We start from the raw sequence: 19,613 nt of genomic DNA on the forward strand, positions 1-19,613 counted from the left end.
GTCTGAAGAAAGTGAGCATAACCACCCTTTTATGAGAATAGTGTCCCACAAAGGCAGTGTCCCCTGCAGGGCTTGAACCTGCAACCTTATGGTTAGAAGTCAACTTCATTTTTTTTTAAATCTGTGTTTTCATTGAGTTGTCAGCCATTTGATTTCCATTAGTTATATCACTGTATTGTTTCAGAGACTTCACACACACTGACTATTGCCTGATTTCTCGGTGGTGCTACATGACAGAGAATGGGGGGGGGGGGGAAAGTTTAAAAAATGGGTGTCAATTATATGGCTCACGTCGTGATGGGGGAATACCAATAGGATAAAGGGAAAATCAGAGCCGCCCCGTCAGCACTGCCAGCGCGCTCGCTACCTCACTGCGAAAGGGTCTATATGTAATAATATCGGGCTGCATGGAAGTAGCTACAATACGACTGACGTTAACCTTCTTCAAAGCGTGACCTCCACAATACAGTGACTTCAGCCTTATTCGTGAAATATTCAGTCAAGTTACTACCTCGGTTATATTAGGCTGTGCGCAACCGGAACCTGGAAACATTGAACTCATTCTGGGTTTACGGGCGACAGTCCAAATGTCTTCTTGCTCCGGTGTGTAATAGTAGAAACCTATTACAAAGTTCACTGAAAGCATAATTTAAAAGCAAACTGGCCAGGAAACCTGCTGTGTACTCTGGAAATAAAGATGACCACAGATTAACGCGTTTTCACTCTCTACCCTCAATAACTTTACATTAAAGCTTCGTTAAAAATGGACACTCATAAACCCTCGACGGACAGAGCAACAGTGGCCAAACCATCACAGCCAATTAACAAGGAAGTTACGTGAAATACGGGGCGCGCAGACTATATGAACTACAACCGAGAAATTCACACTATGCAGCAGCTGAAGGAAGCCTCTCCTCGGTGCTGCAACCCTCTGTCACTAAAGTAATCATTTAATGACTAATGGCTTAAACCATTTCCTTGCGCGATACAAACTAAGAGACGGTGCAATAGTTGTCTGTAATAGTCTGCATTCGTTTAAGTGGTTAACTTCAACCACTCCAGAGAGCGATACTATTTTCCTCGGCATCATCTGCGTAGAAAACCTATGAGAAATGATAAAGTTCTTAAAAGAGGGTGATAAGATCGCACTGCTATGAGTACGCATTTAAGGGATACTGCAGCGGCAGCTTGCCACCTGAAAATAAAACTGCGCCTGCATCACTTCAGAATATGCAGAGCGCGTTAAGAAGAAACAAGTTTTCAGTCCAGATACGCGCTTCCTGCGCACTTTCGTGTTGTATATGGTTCCTAACAGAAACGATGTGATAAACATGTTGTTGCCCCTACCTTGAAATCCAAAGATGAAAACGAATCCTAGGATCCAAATGCTGTGTATCCAGTAGCAATTCATGTCGTCCTCTTGTCTTCAGTCAGGTTCTCTCCCGATATCGCACAATATAGTTTTCTTTAGGTCTCCTACGGGGCTTTATTTCGTCAACTGGAGCGGTCGTCTTCTTTCTCCTGGTAGAACCGTCGCAAGCGTATGGCTCCAAAGCTCTGTCCCAATGCTGCGGCGCACTACAAACTCGGGGGTTGGGATGAGGGGGAAGAACAGTGCTTCTGCAATCACAGCCACTCGAAAAGCAGGTTTTCACTTTCACCGCCTGTTCATCGCTGCCACCTAGCGGTAAAAGATAAAGAGTATTTTACACTGGACAGCTCCTGCGTGCAGAGAGAATGTTGATCAATTCCGAATGAACTATTCCGTAAATGTACTGCAGAACAAACGGAATACATTTGTGTGACGGGTGACGCCACCTGCTTTCAGGCGTCTCGACTCATTACGTGGGTCGGCTGGGCTCAATAATTGCTAAACAGAATACTTTACATGCACAACTTCTCTGTCCATATGGTGTTCTTGTGGACAGTACTACGTTTGGTGAATTCTGAAAGAATCCCTCCCCCAGCTGTATCTTCTGGGAATAATCATATTCGGCTGGAGGCCTTGTATTGGTTTTAAGAGCATGTCATCCTGTTAATAAATACACGCCGTAAAACAAGTCATAAAATAATGCGAGCGCATTAATTACGAAGGTTTTTCAAGGCAGTGCCACATAAGGACAATGTGCTTCCAATGCCAGGGTGAGATGCTGTACGAAAACTTTACCGAGTTTAAAATGCGTGGCTAACGCTATTCCGAATGCGTGCCTGTAGTGACTGGGAAATAATTTATTACAGGATTTCCGTGGTGTGATGCAGAAGCTATACTAAAAATGCATCTGAACTCTAACAGAATATGCATTTATTCGGAGCATGGGCAAGCTGGTTAAACGTTTTCAGATGGTGCAACAGTTGTCTGATATCCAGTCTGAACAAATGGGTGAAACTATCAAAACGTGACAAAAATATAGCTAACTGATTTTCCCATGCGACGCCCGCACGTGCTCTTGAGAACGAAAAAAGCGTCCAAAGAGAGCTTTAAAACGTGGCAGATTAAAAGGCTAATTAAAGCATTGTAATGACATCCACTGCAGATGCAAGGTAACGCTTGTTGTGTATTTCAAAAATAAATTTAAAAAAACTCAGCGAAGCTGTTTCATGATCAGGGAATAATGGGTTCCCATTCCATTAGGAAAAAGGAGCTTTTTTGGTAATCAAAGTGCGCCAAAAAAAAAAAAAAAAAAGAGACAAATACAGGCATTTTGTAAACGGCACTGGCAGCAGGAACCATGTAGCAAGACTTCATTCTGCATGATAAGTGGCACTAGGGACAAATACCGGGTAACTAAAATTAGCATTCTATTTATTTCAGTAACTATATAGTAAAATGTTGGGGCACCAAACTTTAGCATATTCCTTTCCTTTTTAATCAACGAATTACAAAAGCTACTGTACTGTACACACCATGTCTCTGCAAGACTAAACATACAACCGCCACTTGGCAGCACTCGGGCAAGGGCTGCAAAGAAATCTTTGGAATACTAATACTGACATCTTAAAAGGGACTATTTTACTCTGCTGAAGGCCGAGGGGGTGGGGGGCGTGTTGGGGGGCTGGCTCTGTGGTGAAGAGGAGGGGGGTACACAGTGTAATAGATGTGTGGGCAAAGTGAAGTAAAAAAAAAAAAAAAAAAAGCTTAACTGCATTCAGAGGGTAAGAGAGGACACTGAGCTGGAGCACCAGGGTTTTTTCTGCTCTTATATATTTCTGCACTCTCCCCTTCTCCTTCGTACCTGCCAAACATACCCGTTCTCTCCCAGGCTCTTCAGTGTCCACAGCTGACAGCACCTAAGGCTAATCCAGACAAATCCAGTGAAATCCGCCAGTGCAACACCTCTGCTTTGCTTTTTGATCAAGTGGGGTTTTTTTTTCTTCTTCGTCTTCTCTAAAGGAATTCACTTTCAGCCTGGTATTTGATTTATGTACTCAAATATCACAGATGCAAACAGAAGCTGAATCCACGGACGTGGCTGGTTTGATTTTGCCTCTACAGGGGGGATCTGCTCTAAATGCCACGCCACTTCATCCTTAATACCAAGCTACACATTTAAGAGAGGGCTAAGTCATGGAAATTAAAGAAAAACTAGATGAGAATCTGCTAAACTTGCTAATTTGAATGCTTCCCTGAATACTACAGTCTAAGGCCATCCCCATAACACTTAGACTGAAAGAGATAGAAAGGGATGTATTGTAGCTTTTTTCTATAAATTTATCTTAAAGTACAGTCAATTACATGTTGCCATGCAAGAATACTTTTTTTTACTGAAAACAATCCATGCAACAAAAAAAAACCAACCACACTTTCCATGAGATTCACATTAATCCATTTTAACCTGCCATTTATGTTATAATTATATTTAAAATATATAATAAGCAGTTTATTTTTGGAAAACAGCTACTAATTCAATTTAAAGACAGAATTAAAAAATGTGCATTAACAAAACACTTTCCATTTTAATGGCGTAAAACAGCCCCATTTAAAGCAGCACAAAACACTTGTTCAAATGCAGCACTGATGCACAAGCAAATCACTCCTAACTAGATTCATAGTGAATTTATTACACACTGGTAGCATGACAAGGACACACTGACATCGCATTGCCAGGATTGGAAAATACAGCCAATTCACAAGAGGCATAAGGGTAACATTGCTGGGTCCACTCCAGTAGTAGACGTATATGTAATGAATGTACAACTAAAGACATTTTTGATCATAGGAAATCACTAATCTTAAGTAAATTGTAATCAAAATGCAATGATACAACACAATTATTACTAGGTCTCAGTGAAGAGTTCCAAGCATTATTATGACACATAATGTTGTTTTTAGTGATCATCAGTAAACAGTTCCAAACCTTATAATAACACACAATGCGGCTATTATATGACATCTGTAAATTTTCCCAAACATTCCGTATTATCATCACACCGGAGAGATGAGTTTTCTGACTTTAGAGAGCTGCAGTGTTTTATTGATACTGTTTAAAATGCTTTAAGCATGACTACAGTACAGTCGCTGTGTATAATAGGCCTAAATTAAAATAATGGTAGTAGTTTGAAATTCAACTATCCTTCTGGAATGAAGCTATTTAACAAAATTTGACTTGCTTTAAAAACATAATTTGCTAATACAATGCATTTCCCTTTTTCAATGTATTTTTAACACCTTTACCTTGTGAGTTCCAACTGCACATATTTAAAATTCAAGTTCTATACCACATATTCAACTCACTCAAAATATTTTACAAAGCAATTCTAATAAACTGTTATATTTCTAATCCATTAAATCTGGGTTTATGAACAGTAGGATTGAAAGCACTAGATGTGATCACGTGGCCAAGCTGAAAGCCGTATGAATCTGAAAGGGAAAAACCCTTTGGTTGCTTTTACAGTGCGGCACCATTTTCACCTCATCAAACCGTGGGCAGGAAATGCCCATCCTGAGCGTAGCGCATCATGTCGATTGCACAGACACCACATCACTTCTTTTAACCAATTCAATTTCCCTTCCACCCTCGATGGTCGAATTGACGCAATGATCGATACCGTTTTCACATCAGAAGGGAGGTACTCAGGGAAATGAACACGTTCTCACAGCCTCGTCCTGATACGAGCGATCGGTTGCCACCGCGCAGGCATTTCTGGCCAAGCCCATGGCTTCAGGCCTCAGAATATTATTGGTGTACTGGTCCTGTGGTTCATTGCTAAAGACATGTCTGAACCTAAAGTGCCACAATCCACCATCATTAAGACCAACACCTGGAAAGCAGACCATTTTACAGTGAGATGAGACTGCACACGGTTCCATTGATCACACAGTTTGGGCATCTTAACCAGGGGTGCAAAACACCGGTCCAGTGGAGAGGCAATCTGTGTGCTGTTTTTTTGTTCCAGCCAGTTACCTTAGTTTGACTTTCAGACAGCTTTATAAACTATACTGGTTCATGCCTGTGCTTGAGCGTAGTAAAATCTATAGAATAGTCTGTGGTTGTAGCTGGTGCTTGTACAAATGTCAGATTAAGATATGATTGAGCTAATTAAATAATTAAGAGCATAAACTGGCATGAAATCCTGAAATGGATCAGACCTTGTTGTGCATCCCTGGTCTAAGCCAAGTTCTCTCCAGGGTGGAGGAGTCGTGGCTGCAGGCCTGCACTTGGGATTGGTGGAGTCAGGGACCAATAGAATTGTTCTTAGGTTATTTTTTGGTCATTTAATTGGCTGCCAGTTTTGGCACTTCATGCAAAACATTTCATATATGTTTTGTCCTGTTGGTATGGTATAGATTGGTATCATTTTACTATCACAGGATTTGTTCTGATTCATTGACTATAGCTTTCATCATCCAAGTAAATTAAATAGGCTTATTTTTGGTCTTAAATGGTCTAATGTTTTTCTTTTGTTTTTTTGTTAATTATATTTTCCTAAATCTCCATGTGACTCATACAGGACAGGCTTTTAATTAAGCAATTATGGTACATTAGTTAGCTGCTCTGTGGCTGGTTTAAATCCTGTCTACAGCAAGTTATTTTAGTGAAAATGTATTACTGGAATATTAATTACAATATGTAACATTGGATTTTCTAAAACAAACATGGTGCACCATCTTGCCATGGCCTTGGGGTTTAAACATTATTTAAAAAAAAGAACAGAGGGCCACAGATAAATGTGGGACTACAGAGCTGGAGAATCAAACCCCTGGCCACATGGGGAAACCAGCGCAGGGTTTAAAATGAATTTGCCCATCCCACAGATCATGCCACGTGCTGCCCGAGGGGCTCAAATATTACTGAAGACACTGATGCAGTACTGTACGATTATACATTGTGTACATTGTCTGATTTCTAAATTACAGGCTAAAATTAATGATGGTGCTAATATGGCTGTGCCCGGAACAAATGCGGACATTGTGATGCAGAGGCTGGGGATGGCTTTGGCATCACGTGGTGAACAGACACAGAAAGACAGTTAGTAGCATTGGCTTTCTGCCTTTCATTACCTCCAACCCAAATAAAATGACAAACAAAGGAGAAACCAACCTGGTAACCTGAACTTCACAAAAAAGGGCAACCGAAAATGTCACAAAATAGCCCCACAAAAGAATCAGGCAGCAGCAGTACCACCACGTACCACCACACACCACTGTTCACACAACCGGTTGTAAAACTGTCCTCCCCTCAGGCCTGCCAACCAGGCCTTTTTATTAGGCCCAATAATTAGGTAATGGGTTGCAGCTGTCGTGATTACGATGTCTCACAGCTGTGGCCATACCTGTGTATAGGGCCGGTGCTGCCCTCTTGTGGACAGCACCCCAAGTTCCTTCCTGGCGCCAGAACATGTATGGGTGCACACAATTGAGGCACCACTAAAGGGACTCTACATTGAACTTCAGGCAGCAAAAATGCAGTTCCTGAGTATCAGAAATCAGTATGTGTAGCCTAGATCCAATACATAAAACCAATTCCATGCTTTGAGAACTTAAAGATGAGCTCTCAGAACAGATTAATGTCATATGCCATATTACCATATATAACTTTAGTTTGGGTATGAAAAACATAGATTTCAGAGTAGTATATAACTTTCTCATGCTCATATAAATATACTAAATTCCCCAGAATGTATTTAATTGGAATCACAATTTTTCATTTTTCTTTGAATTAGCTTTCTCTGAATTGTGTGCTGCGCAGTGTGTGCTAATTTTTAAGCATCCAATGAAGTTCTAGAATGCTCTCTCATCAGTGATGAATACTGAATCTCTAGAAAGATCAGTCAGTGTAACATCTCATTGGCCTTTTAGAACCTGAATGTGGGGTACTTTTCAGTACCTTGAGGATTATGTTTCAAAACCGTTTCGTCAGATAGCCTATATCACCAGGCTTCCACCAGCTTAAGAACACCGGAATGAGGATATGTCTTCTCAGCCACCTCTCCCTGCCTGGCCCCAACTCAAGAGCCCACCACATTCCCTTAGAGACTGAGCTGGGACCAGCTGCTCAGACATTCTGCCAGCTTATGTGAAGGCGGTTCTAACCTCAACAGCAAACGATGATTCAGCGAGTGTCTTATTGCAGCCTCGTGTTACAGTCTAAATGATATTCAAGACACTGGGGCTGCACACCATGCGCAAATGATGTTTGTATCAGTCTGCTGAGTGCTTATAAAAACCCACAGACTAACAGACCCGAGATTGCTAACACTTTATCTTTACGGCCAGCTGATATTCAGGGGGGTTCTAACCTCAAGAGTTTAACTAGTGCTTGCTACAGGATCACTAATCTGCATTTGTTCTCAAGACAGAGAGGTCATACCGTTACTTATGAAAATCGATGAACTGAAGCTGAAAGAGTTGTCTTTTAAGAATGATAATTTGTAAGGTAATCTATAGGGATGATCTTGAGGTAATATGCAGGGTTTTACAGTAGTGTTGCTGGACTAGTGTTGCAAGCACTACAGGGGCAGTGGTACTCACCCTGAAAACACACATTTTTTTATCCACTTTAGTGGGGCCCAGAAAAATATTACTGGGGCTTACCAAAATGTTGCTGTGGCTTGTGCCCCAGTAAATGGGGTCTAACAACACCTCTGGTTTACATTAGATGTACAAAATTAATATGTTAGCAAATTTGTGTAACTTTGTCATTTGCTGGATATTGATATGAAGACAATATAGCTGGGTTACTGTCAACCCATGTTACATCTTTAAGTACAAATAAATAGCATACTCTATATATAGAAATCCCAGATATTCTCAAAAGCAGGATCAAATAGGCTTTTCTTCACAAGCGTATTTGCTGCTTATTTGTTGTTAGCTTGCTCACTGCTTGTTTTGGGATCTGTACCATGCTCTCTTTGACTAATATTCATAATATTTGAATGTTTGACAGCCAGTGAGCTTGCATGCCTTCAGAGAATAATGGGGGAATATGTGTTCAGCCATTGACTGAAATATTGGGACATCAGCCACAAGAAAACCGAATACACAGACAAGTGCACAAACCAGTCTATTTGAAGCAGTTAAAATTTTGTTTCGTGAGCACTCAAGACATTTTTCTATGCTCATCATCAGGTGTGCCGTGATTTAAGTTTATAACTTACCTGATATATTCAAAATAAATCTATGAAATGTCCACATTCATATAATGTACTGTACAGACTATTCTTAGTTATCATTTATCCAATTCACAAAATATTTTATGAATCTAATGGACTTGGTGTTGTTCCGGCCCAAATCCCTCAGCATTATAATAAACTAAGGGCAGCAGTGGTTACTATATATTGATATAAAACAAAACAGAGGCAATTTGGTTTGATGAAGTAAATACTCACAAGGGTACACTGGACAGAGAGAGAGAGGGAGAGATGGACTTTATGCTCTCCCAAAAGGAGCAGGTGAGAATGATTTTCAGTCAGGCCCAGGGCAAGCCGGTCCCCAATCAAGCAGAGGACATCAACTCAGTCAATAAACTGAAAAACAGCCGGGTGTAACAGTGTTAAAACAGATTTCTGTGTTTTATGTGGGAAAAAAAAAACAGTCCAAATTCTGAAGGCATACACTTCTTTTTGAGTGTGCTTGTCTCAGCCAGTTGAACACCCACGGATTTCAAAGTTTTCCAAGCAGTCTGCACAAACACTTGTTTTTAATGGCTTGTTCTATTGTAAATGGCTGTCTTTGAATGGAAAGTCTCCAAACCCCTGTAGAGACTGGTTAAGTAACGTACTAAATAAAATACCCAGGCACACTAAATGGCTACGTCTTCAGCATCTGCAGAGTTTTATCTTTGTTAAGCAATATTTAAACTAATGTGACAGGCCGCAGCGTGCCTCCGTAGCCATTAGCATCTGTCCCTGCCACTCCCAAACACAGGCTTTTCTTTCCTCTTCTAGAGTACCAAAGGCAATCATTTCACCAGGTTTCCTTCAAAGCTGTATGGAGATTTTCGGTTATTAAGTTCACAGAGAGACGGACAGAAAAACAGACAAACAGGAAGAGTGAGCACTTCATTTTCTCACAGGCATTCAAGCAGCTCAATTTGCTCAAAATTAGTTGTGTTTTTTTTACTCACGGTTAAAAGCAAGTGATTTTTTTAATACCTAAATTAACTTGCCAAATGGTGTTTATCCCTTCACAACTTCAAGGACACACATTGATTGAATGCAGGACCATGTTTCCTCCAAACTGTCAATGGTGTTTTCTGATATTTAATTCATAGACAAGACTGAAATAAAGGGCTGCAACATGATTGCCAATCTATTACATGGTGGTAGAGGCCATAATGAAAGGGACATTTTGAGCCGAAATGCCTGTTTCTCCATTTGGGTGCTCACCAGGGCCTGACTTAACACCCACCACCTGCTAAATCTATTACTTCTTTTGGGAAGGGGAGATTTTGGCTGTTAAAAATGCTGAGTGACTAGTGACTTTGGGAAACCACTAGCTGCAGTGGTTGGTGAGGCAAAACGTTCATGTCGAGCCCTGGTGCTAACCTTCAATTTATAGTTGTAGGCCACCATAGAGAGCATTCTCATAGATCAGGCCACTTTGGCCAATAGCAGAGCTGGGAGTAAAGCGAGGCTGCTCGAGTGCACGTGTTCTTTACTTCACATAATCCTCCGCCTCTTTTAAAGGTTGGGAAGCAGCCCACTTGTCACCGTTCGGGGGTACACACAGTGCAGAGGCTGCTGCGCCCCGTTTATCAGCAACCCAGGCTTGTTTCTGAGGGAACACTCTCTCACAGCTCCGTGTTGGGGTTACTGCTGCTAGGACACAGTTGGCAGCGAGAGTAGGGCCCAAGGAAGGTGCCAGACACACTTACACTGGTCAAGAGAATATAGTCCTGGGAATATCTTTAAAAATATATAAATTTTCTGTTTTTTTTCCCAATTTGGAATGTCCAATTACGATCACACAGCAAAGTTTATTGGAACCACAATCACTGACTCAGATATTTTAGATATGAACACATAATTCTGATGACCTTCTGTCCAATATGTGCTGGTTTAGGGACATTAAAGGGATTGTGGATGAAAGCAAGAAAATACACTTCAAGTAACTCCAAAGCAGGTTGTACAGGGATGCTATGCTACTAGTAGCTGCATGTGTATATATTACCAATTATTCTTCAGAACATTACATTAGATCTTATTTTCTGTTGAAACTAATTCTAATGGTGCATGCAACCTGAGACCGTTGCACTCAAGGAATTTTTTTTATTTCCAGTTGAGTTCAGTATCAGTCCTATTTGTTCGTTCTTATTTTATTTTTATTTTGGAGATCATTATTTCGTTTTTGTTTCAGTCAGAGAGTGTGTGTTTCATTTAAAGTGCTGTAAGAATCAAGTACCTTTAACCTTACAGAAGGAGTGAAAGCATCAGCAAATAGAAACATCTGACACTGAAATTCATCTTTACAGAAATTTAGTACATATCTACAGTATTTTAATTTACTCAAATAATGCTATTTTTTTAAATTACTTTAATTTTTCACAGGTTATATTTAACAACCTCAATTTAAAGTTATGAATAAGTTTGACAGGGCACAGAGAAGGTTAAATGCTTCTAACAAACAAGTAATTGTTGTCATATACCATATCATATATAAAAAAATAAAACAAAACATTTGTGTAATTTACAGTTGTACAAAAAGTGATTCAATTTACTGCTGATAATGTATTTAAAGCAATCCCAGAGTGCACTCTGTATCTATTATTAACACAGTACAGTAGTGGACAATAGTGTTACTCTCCTCTCAGGAGTACAAAAATGCAGTTTCACCAAGAAGGCACAGAGGACCGTTTATAATCACTAAGTGCAATTTAAACCTAACAATCAACAATTTGTCTTCTAACAAAAGGATAAATTAGCCAGATAACCTATCTAACCCTATAACACTATCCAAAGGGAGGCAGAGTGGCAAAGTATAAAGAGTGACATTGGCCTGAAATGCAGAAACAGTATTGACTGAGTTACACACACACACACACAGCAGTTGGTCATGCACGCACAGTTTGCATGTTGAAGACACGCATTTCTGCTGCACTTTGGGAGCCAGGCTCGGGCTCAGAGACATGCTGGGGAACACAGCTCTAGTAGCGCATGTGTTAGCATACGCAGAGCAGCAAAGCCTGAGGGACAAACAGCCAGTCCGCAGAAAATTACGATGGCAGAGATAAGGAAAGGGATAAGGAATCAAAATGGCAAAAACTTCAGAGGCGGTATGTTACTAGCTGGCTGTGTGCGTGACAAATATCAAAGTGGTTTGTACACATATGAGCTAGAAACCCTGGCAGGCTGCGTGTTTGTGAACAACATCGCTGTCTGTCAGCTCTCCAGCCAGAACAGAAAGTGTTTCCCAATCACTGAACATATTCCGAAGTTGGCTTGAATTCATTTCCTCCAGGCTCTCAGGTGGAAACAACTTTAGCCAATCAGAGAAGTGATTTATGACCAATCCTCTTTCTTTAATTTGCCTGGCAGTGGAGAGGGCTTCAATGCAGCTTCCTGAATGGTAGAAATGGATGCTCACGAACACTGGTCTCTGTGAGTCCATGCTTTCCTGTGTGGGATTATCATAGCACAGAAGAAACTGTTAACACGTGTAATGCTCTCCCCCCTCACCCCCTCCAACAGACAGGTCACATCCTTCCTGCCATTTTAGTCCTTCCAAACAGTGTCTGATAGGCAACAGTTGAACAGCATGTAAGTCAAATTTTCAGATGTTCTTCAGACTTCAGCTGAACAAGATATCCACCACAATCTACTGGACTAATATCAAAGTGCAGATAAGTATGAGAAACACCAGTGAGATGATGGAAGATAATTCCGTTAGGGGTTCCGTAGGGGTTTTAGTTGCTTAAGGATGGGTTCACACACACACACACACACACAGAGCTCTCCAAATGCAGACTGTATCTTAATTGCGAGTAAGCCTTTATGCATTTTCTCTGCTGAATCTTCAGCACTTTCTCTATGGAGGCAAAAACCTTCCTATAAATCTGAGAGAAATCTTTCTAACTAATGGCCCGACACTGGGCAGGTGGAGTTTAAAAGGGTTTAATCACTCAAAGCAGGCAGGGTTACACCCAGACCAGATCAGAGAGAATTAGCAAGCAGCGGGAGCCAGAGAGGACAGTATAGAGGAAATTCACATCTTCAAGAACATTATTAATTAGGCCTGGAGGGGCTGTTTTAATTGGGGGTGGGGGCAATTGTTAAGAGTTTGAACTGAGAGGCAACTTCAACACTAAAATTTTTAAATAACAATAACACCCACAAACTCCTAATGAATAAATGCATTATTTGTACAGAAATAATGCTACAGCAGCACATACACAAAACTATGTGTTGATTTTTAATTAGGATTGGCATTATGGATGAGGTCAGGATGAGAATGTCGTAGGAGTTCAAATAATGCTACAGCACACACACACACATACACATGCACACACACAAACACATACACACAGGTGCAAACATAAACACACATGCACACACACGCACACATGCACAAACACACATACACGCACTCAAACACACACACATGCAAACAGACACACACACACACACACACGTACACGCACATGCACACACACACACCCACACAAACACACAAACAAACACACCCATACACACACACACACACACACACAGAGGTCTCCTGGTGCAGGTGCTGGTGGCACAGCAGAGATTCCAAGTATAATTCAAGGCTCCAAATCTGAAAGAAAAGACCAATTGATTTAAAAGACAGGGTCTATTACACTGTACCTATAGTATTGCAGGTTGGCATCAATGGCATCTTTTTACAGAATTGTTTTGAACAGCTCTATTACATTAAAATTGCCCTATGCAAACTTTTAACTCTCCCGAAATGACTATTCCTTCTGAACTGCCAGCCATGCTAAATGTCACCCCCATTGGTGTTGAAAAGGATTAATCAGATACTCCTCTACACTCCTTAATTATTACTGGAGTACCAACTGATTCTTAAATACCAAGAATCTGCCAGAGCCCCTAATGGGGAGCCAATGAAGAATCGGTGTGTATTTTCAGCAGAGATGATGGGTAATAAAATAAGATCATGCACTCACAAATGTTATGGAAAGGTAGAAGGGAAATTCAAGAGAAAAGCAGCAGGAGGGAGGAGGGCTCAAATCAACAATTATTCAGCACAAACTGTGAAATCAGGAAAATGAAACAAAACAGGCTCTAATGCACAAAACCAAAAAAGAATAATAATAAATTTAAGGGTTTCATTTTTTTTCCTCTAAAAAGAACATTCGCTGCACACTCCACTCATTTTTTTACCTTTCAAAACAAAATACTTCTGATCATTTCAAATCTACACCACAGATTACCCATGAAATGAAACTTCAATAAAAACAGGTATTTTTATTCTTTTGAAAGAATATATTGCTCTTAAAATAATTGGGGCTTTTTCACAAAGGTCTCAAGCCTCTGTATGCTTTATCTTTGAAAAACGCTCATTCAAATAGGAAAAAGTCATTAGTAAGACTGTAAATTGAAATGCCTTCTCAGTGTGTTTTGTATAACTAAATGGATAGTTTTAAAAGAAAGACGCCAATTGATTAATCTGGGTCTTGGCTTTCAATAAACCTTCAGAATTTTACAAAAACTGCATTCATCCACTATCTTCCTAATTAAAACCCATTCCTGTAACCTGTAACATGTAACCCACACATCACCAATATTTAACCTTAATACACATTTTTTATGTTTATGCTTTAAAATCAGTAGTCAGTCACAAAGGAGCCAAGCAAACAATTCAAATTCAGAGGATCAAATTCAGAGGATTTTCAGATATAGCAATTCTGTCTTTGATGTTAAATTGCACATGAATCCACTGATCTACATTGAAAACACAGTTAAAGGAGTCCGAATTGTACGACAAAGTGGTCAGCATTAGTTTGATTGGCATTGGTGTGGTGTGATATCCTGATGTGCCAGGAGTTTCCATACATGAGCTAGTTAGCACATTTCTAATGAAATGGAAACATTTTAATAGATTATATCATTATGGATATGGCTTATTGTGCTCAAAGGCCAATAGTGCACATAACCCATAAATAGTAAAGTGTCACTAACTGCTGCATTACTGCAATGATGGGTCGTATTCTCTCCATTGGCTTTAATTCATTTTGCGTTACATAACAGCAGAGCACCATCTGGAACCTGGAAACAGAAGCTTGAAAGAGATTAAATCAAGCTGAAATAAATGAAACAGCAGTCAAGTTTAATCCTATATTCTTCAGGTAAAACTGAACTAAAAACCAGTACTCTCCAGGTAAAGAATATACTCGCTAGGTAGACATGAATCTTCTTCAGCTAAAAATGTGTACTTTCCAGGTAAGAATGAGTACTGTCAAACCCTACAAACCCTACATGCCAGCCAGATTCCTCCATTCTGCTACCTCAGGACACCTAGCACCTCCCCCTCTTCGCACCTGCGCTTCCCGAACACGTCTCCTGTCTGTTCTGGCCCCACGATGGTGGAACGACCTCCCTGTGGAGGTCAGAACAGCTGAGACACTGACCCATTTCAAACGACGACTGAAGACTCTCCTCTTCAGGCTGCACCTCTCCCCATCACTCCCTACCCCCCTGTAAATGACTGTAAGCTTAGGGTTGTAACTAGGCAGCTGTTTCGTAGGTGACTTAGGTGCATTAACTGTCTTAACTACTACTTGTATTTTTTCCATAGACTGCGTTGTTTCCGTACTAGTTGTTAGTGTTAATCAGTTTAACCTTCAGGGTCCAAGTTGAACTATGCGGTTGTTCCCTGCACTTGGACCGGTACTTCTCTCTAGGGGTTTCATCATACTTGTTCCTGGTTATGGTTATACACTTTATTGTACGTCGCTCTGGATAAGAGCGTCTGCCAAATGCCTGTAATGTAATGCAATGTAATGTAATGTACTGTCCAGATAAAAATGTTTACTCTCCAGGTAAGAATGAGTACTGTCCAGGTACAAATGTGCCCTCTCCAGGTAAGGATGAGTACTGTCCCAATAAAAATGTGTACTCTCCAGTAAGGATGAGTACTGTCCAGGTAAAAATGTGTACTTTACAGGTAAGAATAAGTACTGTCAAGGTAAAAATATGTACACTCCAGGTAAAAATGAACAGTGGCCAGACAAATGAATGAATGCACAAATGAATACTCACCAAATATAAATACTCTACAGGTAAAATGTAAGCCCTTTAATAGAGCCGCGTAACCATGATTGGCAGTGGCAGCTTGTCTGTGAGTGTGGCTGACGCTGTCCATGGTGATGGATCTCTCCTATAAGAGAGGCTGCTGCTGTCCATGGTGCTGCAGCAGGAGGTGCAACATTGATAGGGTCACCATAAAACAGGACCTGCCTTCTCATCTACCCTACCCTTCCTGGTGTCTCTCCATATATAAATATATATATATGTGTCTGTGTGTGTTTGTGTGTGCACGTGTTTTTGTATGCCTGTGTGCATGTGTGCAAGTGTGTAAATGCGTGCATGCATGTATGTGTGTGTGTGTGTGTGTGTGTGTGTGCGGAAGCTCTATCCTTGTTAGGTCTTACCCTTTTATCGACAGAACCTCATCAACATTCTGTCCTTCTGTGTTTGCAGCTTGGGGAACCGCATATAGTACATAGTCTGTGTACAGAACCTTTAACATTGCATTACATTACATTATAGCCATTTAGAAGACACTCTTATCTAAAGTGATTTACTCAACTTTTTTTGCCTTTTTTTCTTTTTTCCCTTTAATTACTGAATGCATCTGATGCTGTGGGTGTCGACCTTGAGGTATTCTTTTCTCCATTGCCACCGCTTTATAGGCTTTCTCTGCAAGAAAAAGCAAAACAAGTCAGGTCTTCTGGAGTTCAAATGATTTTCCCAGTTGGAACAAACAACATTGTTTAAATTCAATTTTATTCCAGCTGACATTCCACAGATCGATTATTATTCCAGCCAAAACCGTAAAATGCTGACATACAGTATCATACTCAGAGGAGTGTAGACCACGTGGTCCCCAGACTGAAAAGTCTTATTCTATGGACAATATATATAAGCCTGAGATTCAGCGTCATTAAATAGTCTTAGATATCCAGCTCAGTCGCTGAGCTGCTTGAAGGAGACTGGAGACAGAAGGGCAAAGGGAGAAACCATTTTTGGGCCAGGAAAAATTCTGTCTTCATTCATCAACTAAACAACAAAAGTCAAATGGGCAATGTCTGTCTGGTACTGATGCAAATTCAAGCTTTTCTGAGTGTTCGGTCTCTGTCAAAGTTTGGGCATCATTGTTTAAACTGTATCAAAACTACACACACACACACACTAAAATAGAGTACCATATGATTTTAAAGGTCCTCCTCACAGCAGAATGTGTTTCTTACATAACTATACATTGCACACATGCGATGTACGACCTCCTTTATTATTATTTACAAATAATAATAATAATAATAATAATAATAATGTAGTAATAATGTAGCATGTAGTAAGAGAGAAGCTTTAAGCTTTCCTTTGGTTAACAGGGGAAGATTCTTTCTATTCAAATTTAATTTAGCAAAGAGAAAGTATGAATGAAATCGTGTGGCATGGGTAATGAAAGAGCAGAACACCATAGCCTGCTATCAATGATTATCCTGCTCAGATTACACTCACAGTTACAATCCTGCAAGCCACATAATTAAACAGCCAGTTAAACAGAATTTTCAACCTACGATATAGATGCTGGGTCAAAATAAACAAGATCTAGGTGAGTAGAGAATTTTTAGCAGTCTTAGTCTATTTTCAACTGGATCAACTGGTTAGCAAGTTAACTCGCTAGCTACTTGCTGATGGATGTACATTTTAGTTTGCTGGTTTGCTTTATTTTTCATAAAAATGCATCATCCTACAAAACAACACTGCAGACATTAATCAGTTTGAATCACTCATTATTAATCTGTACAGTGAACTGTTGGAATTTCGTGTATGTTTGATCATGTAAGGAGGATTGGGGATCATGGCCAGGGCATGTATGTGCACTTCATCGCCTGCATGCAGAGAAAAGTATTTTAAATGGAGACATACCTTCACATAAACTGTGGCTATGCTAACCCCTGATTGGTCCTGCAACTTGCCCCCCCCCCCCCCTCCCCTCCCCTCCCCATGTCTATTCATGGAGGTTCATCCAGGGATAAACTCTCAGGGAATGATCCTGGGACCTGAAATGGTATAGCAGCTTCATCTTCATCACCGTTCATCTATTTCACAGCACATGACGTGAACCTGGGGCACACATTGCATTTGGGTTTTGGGAGAGGTAATCGAAAAGGTGTGGGAGTCACAGCTAAAAGAGGAAAGACATAGACTAGGAAACTTTTAGAGTGTCTTTAGTGAAAACCAATATCTGCAGAACAAAGAAAAGCTACATCAACAGTAAGTTAATGGGAACAGTATATTCCAGGGCATATAATATCTGTCAGCAATATGAAATGTCATATTCAAAACAAGCTGAGAGGAAACAGAAAAGGTTAGAACTTCATTTGTGTTTAACTTGCTGAGTTTTACTTCTGACATTTAAAATAAAAAGCCATGCTATCATTACATATATATAACTGCATTGCTTTCTGAAAGCTATTTTGTTTTTCAAAATGCATTTACCACTTTATTTTAGTTTGCAATGGACATACACATCTGGATGTTAATCTGGGAGAATAACTGAGCACTGAGCCATTATTGACTTAAAGCTGAATTACAAACTGGTTTTGACAAATTTTCACATGCCCATGTTCTTTAAGACCAGAAAAATGTGGTAATATATTTCAGATTACATCATCACTGACCTCACGCATTCCATTTATTGCCGAGTTATACTTGTGTTTGTACAGAGCTCAGCCGTGGTTTCTATAGGAGACACAGATGCACATCCCAGTGTACTTAAGCCTACTCATTCAGTGTCAAAGGCGAGTTTAGCCCCTACAGGGAAATGTCATGCCACTTGAAGTAAATGTCACAGAGGAGCCTTCATTGGCATTCTTCCTTATGCTGTGAGCATTAAAAAAGCATTAAACTTGAAGAGTGTTCTCCGTAAAGAGAGCTTCTTTTAAAGATCATCCCATTAGAACATTTTATACTTACAGGGATCCCAGCAATGGCATAATTTGAAATAAAAAACAAAGACATTTCGAGAAGTGTGTTACTAATATCCCAGAAGGTGTTTGATCAATATTATTGGCAAATTAGTTAGACAGCTACCAGCAATAGCCTGGTGATGGAGTGGTACTCACTTTTAAACTCAGTCATTCAACTAGAATTTAATTCAACTAGCAAGTGTCCAATTTATATAGTGGATACCTTAATAAAAAAAAGTTTAAAAAAGTAAATTAAAAAAATAGTACTGTGGGATCCATACTATAGGAGGCTGCTAATTTTATTTTTAACATCCTCATTACTTGACCTGGAATCCAAAATGATTTTACATCTTCATTTTATCAAAAGCTGGTAGCTGTAAGTCCATATAAATGGAATAACACTTTCAGTGTTAGATAAGCACTTAAAGTTCCATGCAATCCTTCAAATCGAGCTTTACTACAGCCACACAGAGGTTCCAATTAGTCTGGGTAGTTTCTGTTTTATTTAACTGACATCAGAGATACAGAGACCACCAATTGCCGTGGACTGACTACCACATAACACATTTAGATTAAGTCATAATGCAGTCCAGTACATAAATCAACAGCTTATTGATTCTGAACAGTCAAGTCACTCTATATAGAAATCTAAAAGAGAAGTTAGTGGGCAAACACAGCACCGCAGATGGTATGTACCGAAGCAGGCACTGTGTAACAGCCTTTGCTCAAACTGCATTTTCCATTAAAGCCACAAGGCTTTGGATCTCTCTAGCTGACAATATAAGACAAACCCATGACCTTGGTGCTTCCTCCACGTCTGTTAAAACCCGGCTAAAGCTGAACCAAAATTGTATTTATTATGCAACCTGATCTGCCCTAATTTTACATCACTGTCAGTTTTAATGCATTTGCATACTTAGATGTGGTTTGATTTTTAATAATGTAATATTGTGTAATTATATTATTGTTTTTTCTTTTAAAGTGCTCTAGCAATGCCCA

At 39.9% G+C, this 19,613-nt stretch overlaps 1 protein-coding gene across 1 annotated transcript in view; it reads right to left on the minus strand.

Annotated features, from left to right (window-relative positions):
* Nucleotides 1-1,646, minus strand: part of lsamp (limbic system associated membrane protein) — an 869,619-nt gene extending 867,973 nt beyond the window's left edge. Inside the window, exon 1 of the mRNA XM_035385108.1 lies at nucleotides 1,348-1,646. Within this exon, the coding sequence (XP_035240999.1) occupies nucleotides 1,348-1,411 (64 nt within the window). The 5' untranslated portion in view covers nucleotides 1,412-1,646. The remainder of the gene's footprint in view (nucleotides 1-1,347) is intronic.
* Between the last annotated feature and the right edge of the window lie 17,967 nt (nucleotides 1,647-19,613).

The sequence above is a fragment of the Anguilla anguilla genome, chromosome 12, assembly GCF_013347855.1.
Source record: "Anguilla anguilla isolate fAngAng1 chromosome 12, fAngAng1.pri, whole genome shotgun sequence".
Classification (NCBI taxonomy): Eukaryota; Metazoa; Chordata; class Actinopteri; order Anguilliformes; family Anguillidae; genus Anguilla; species Anguilla anguilla.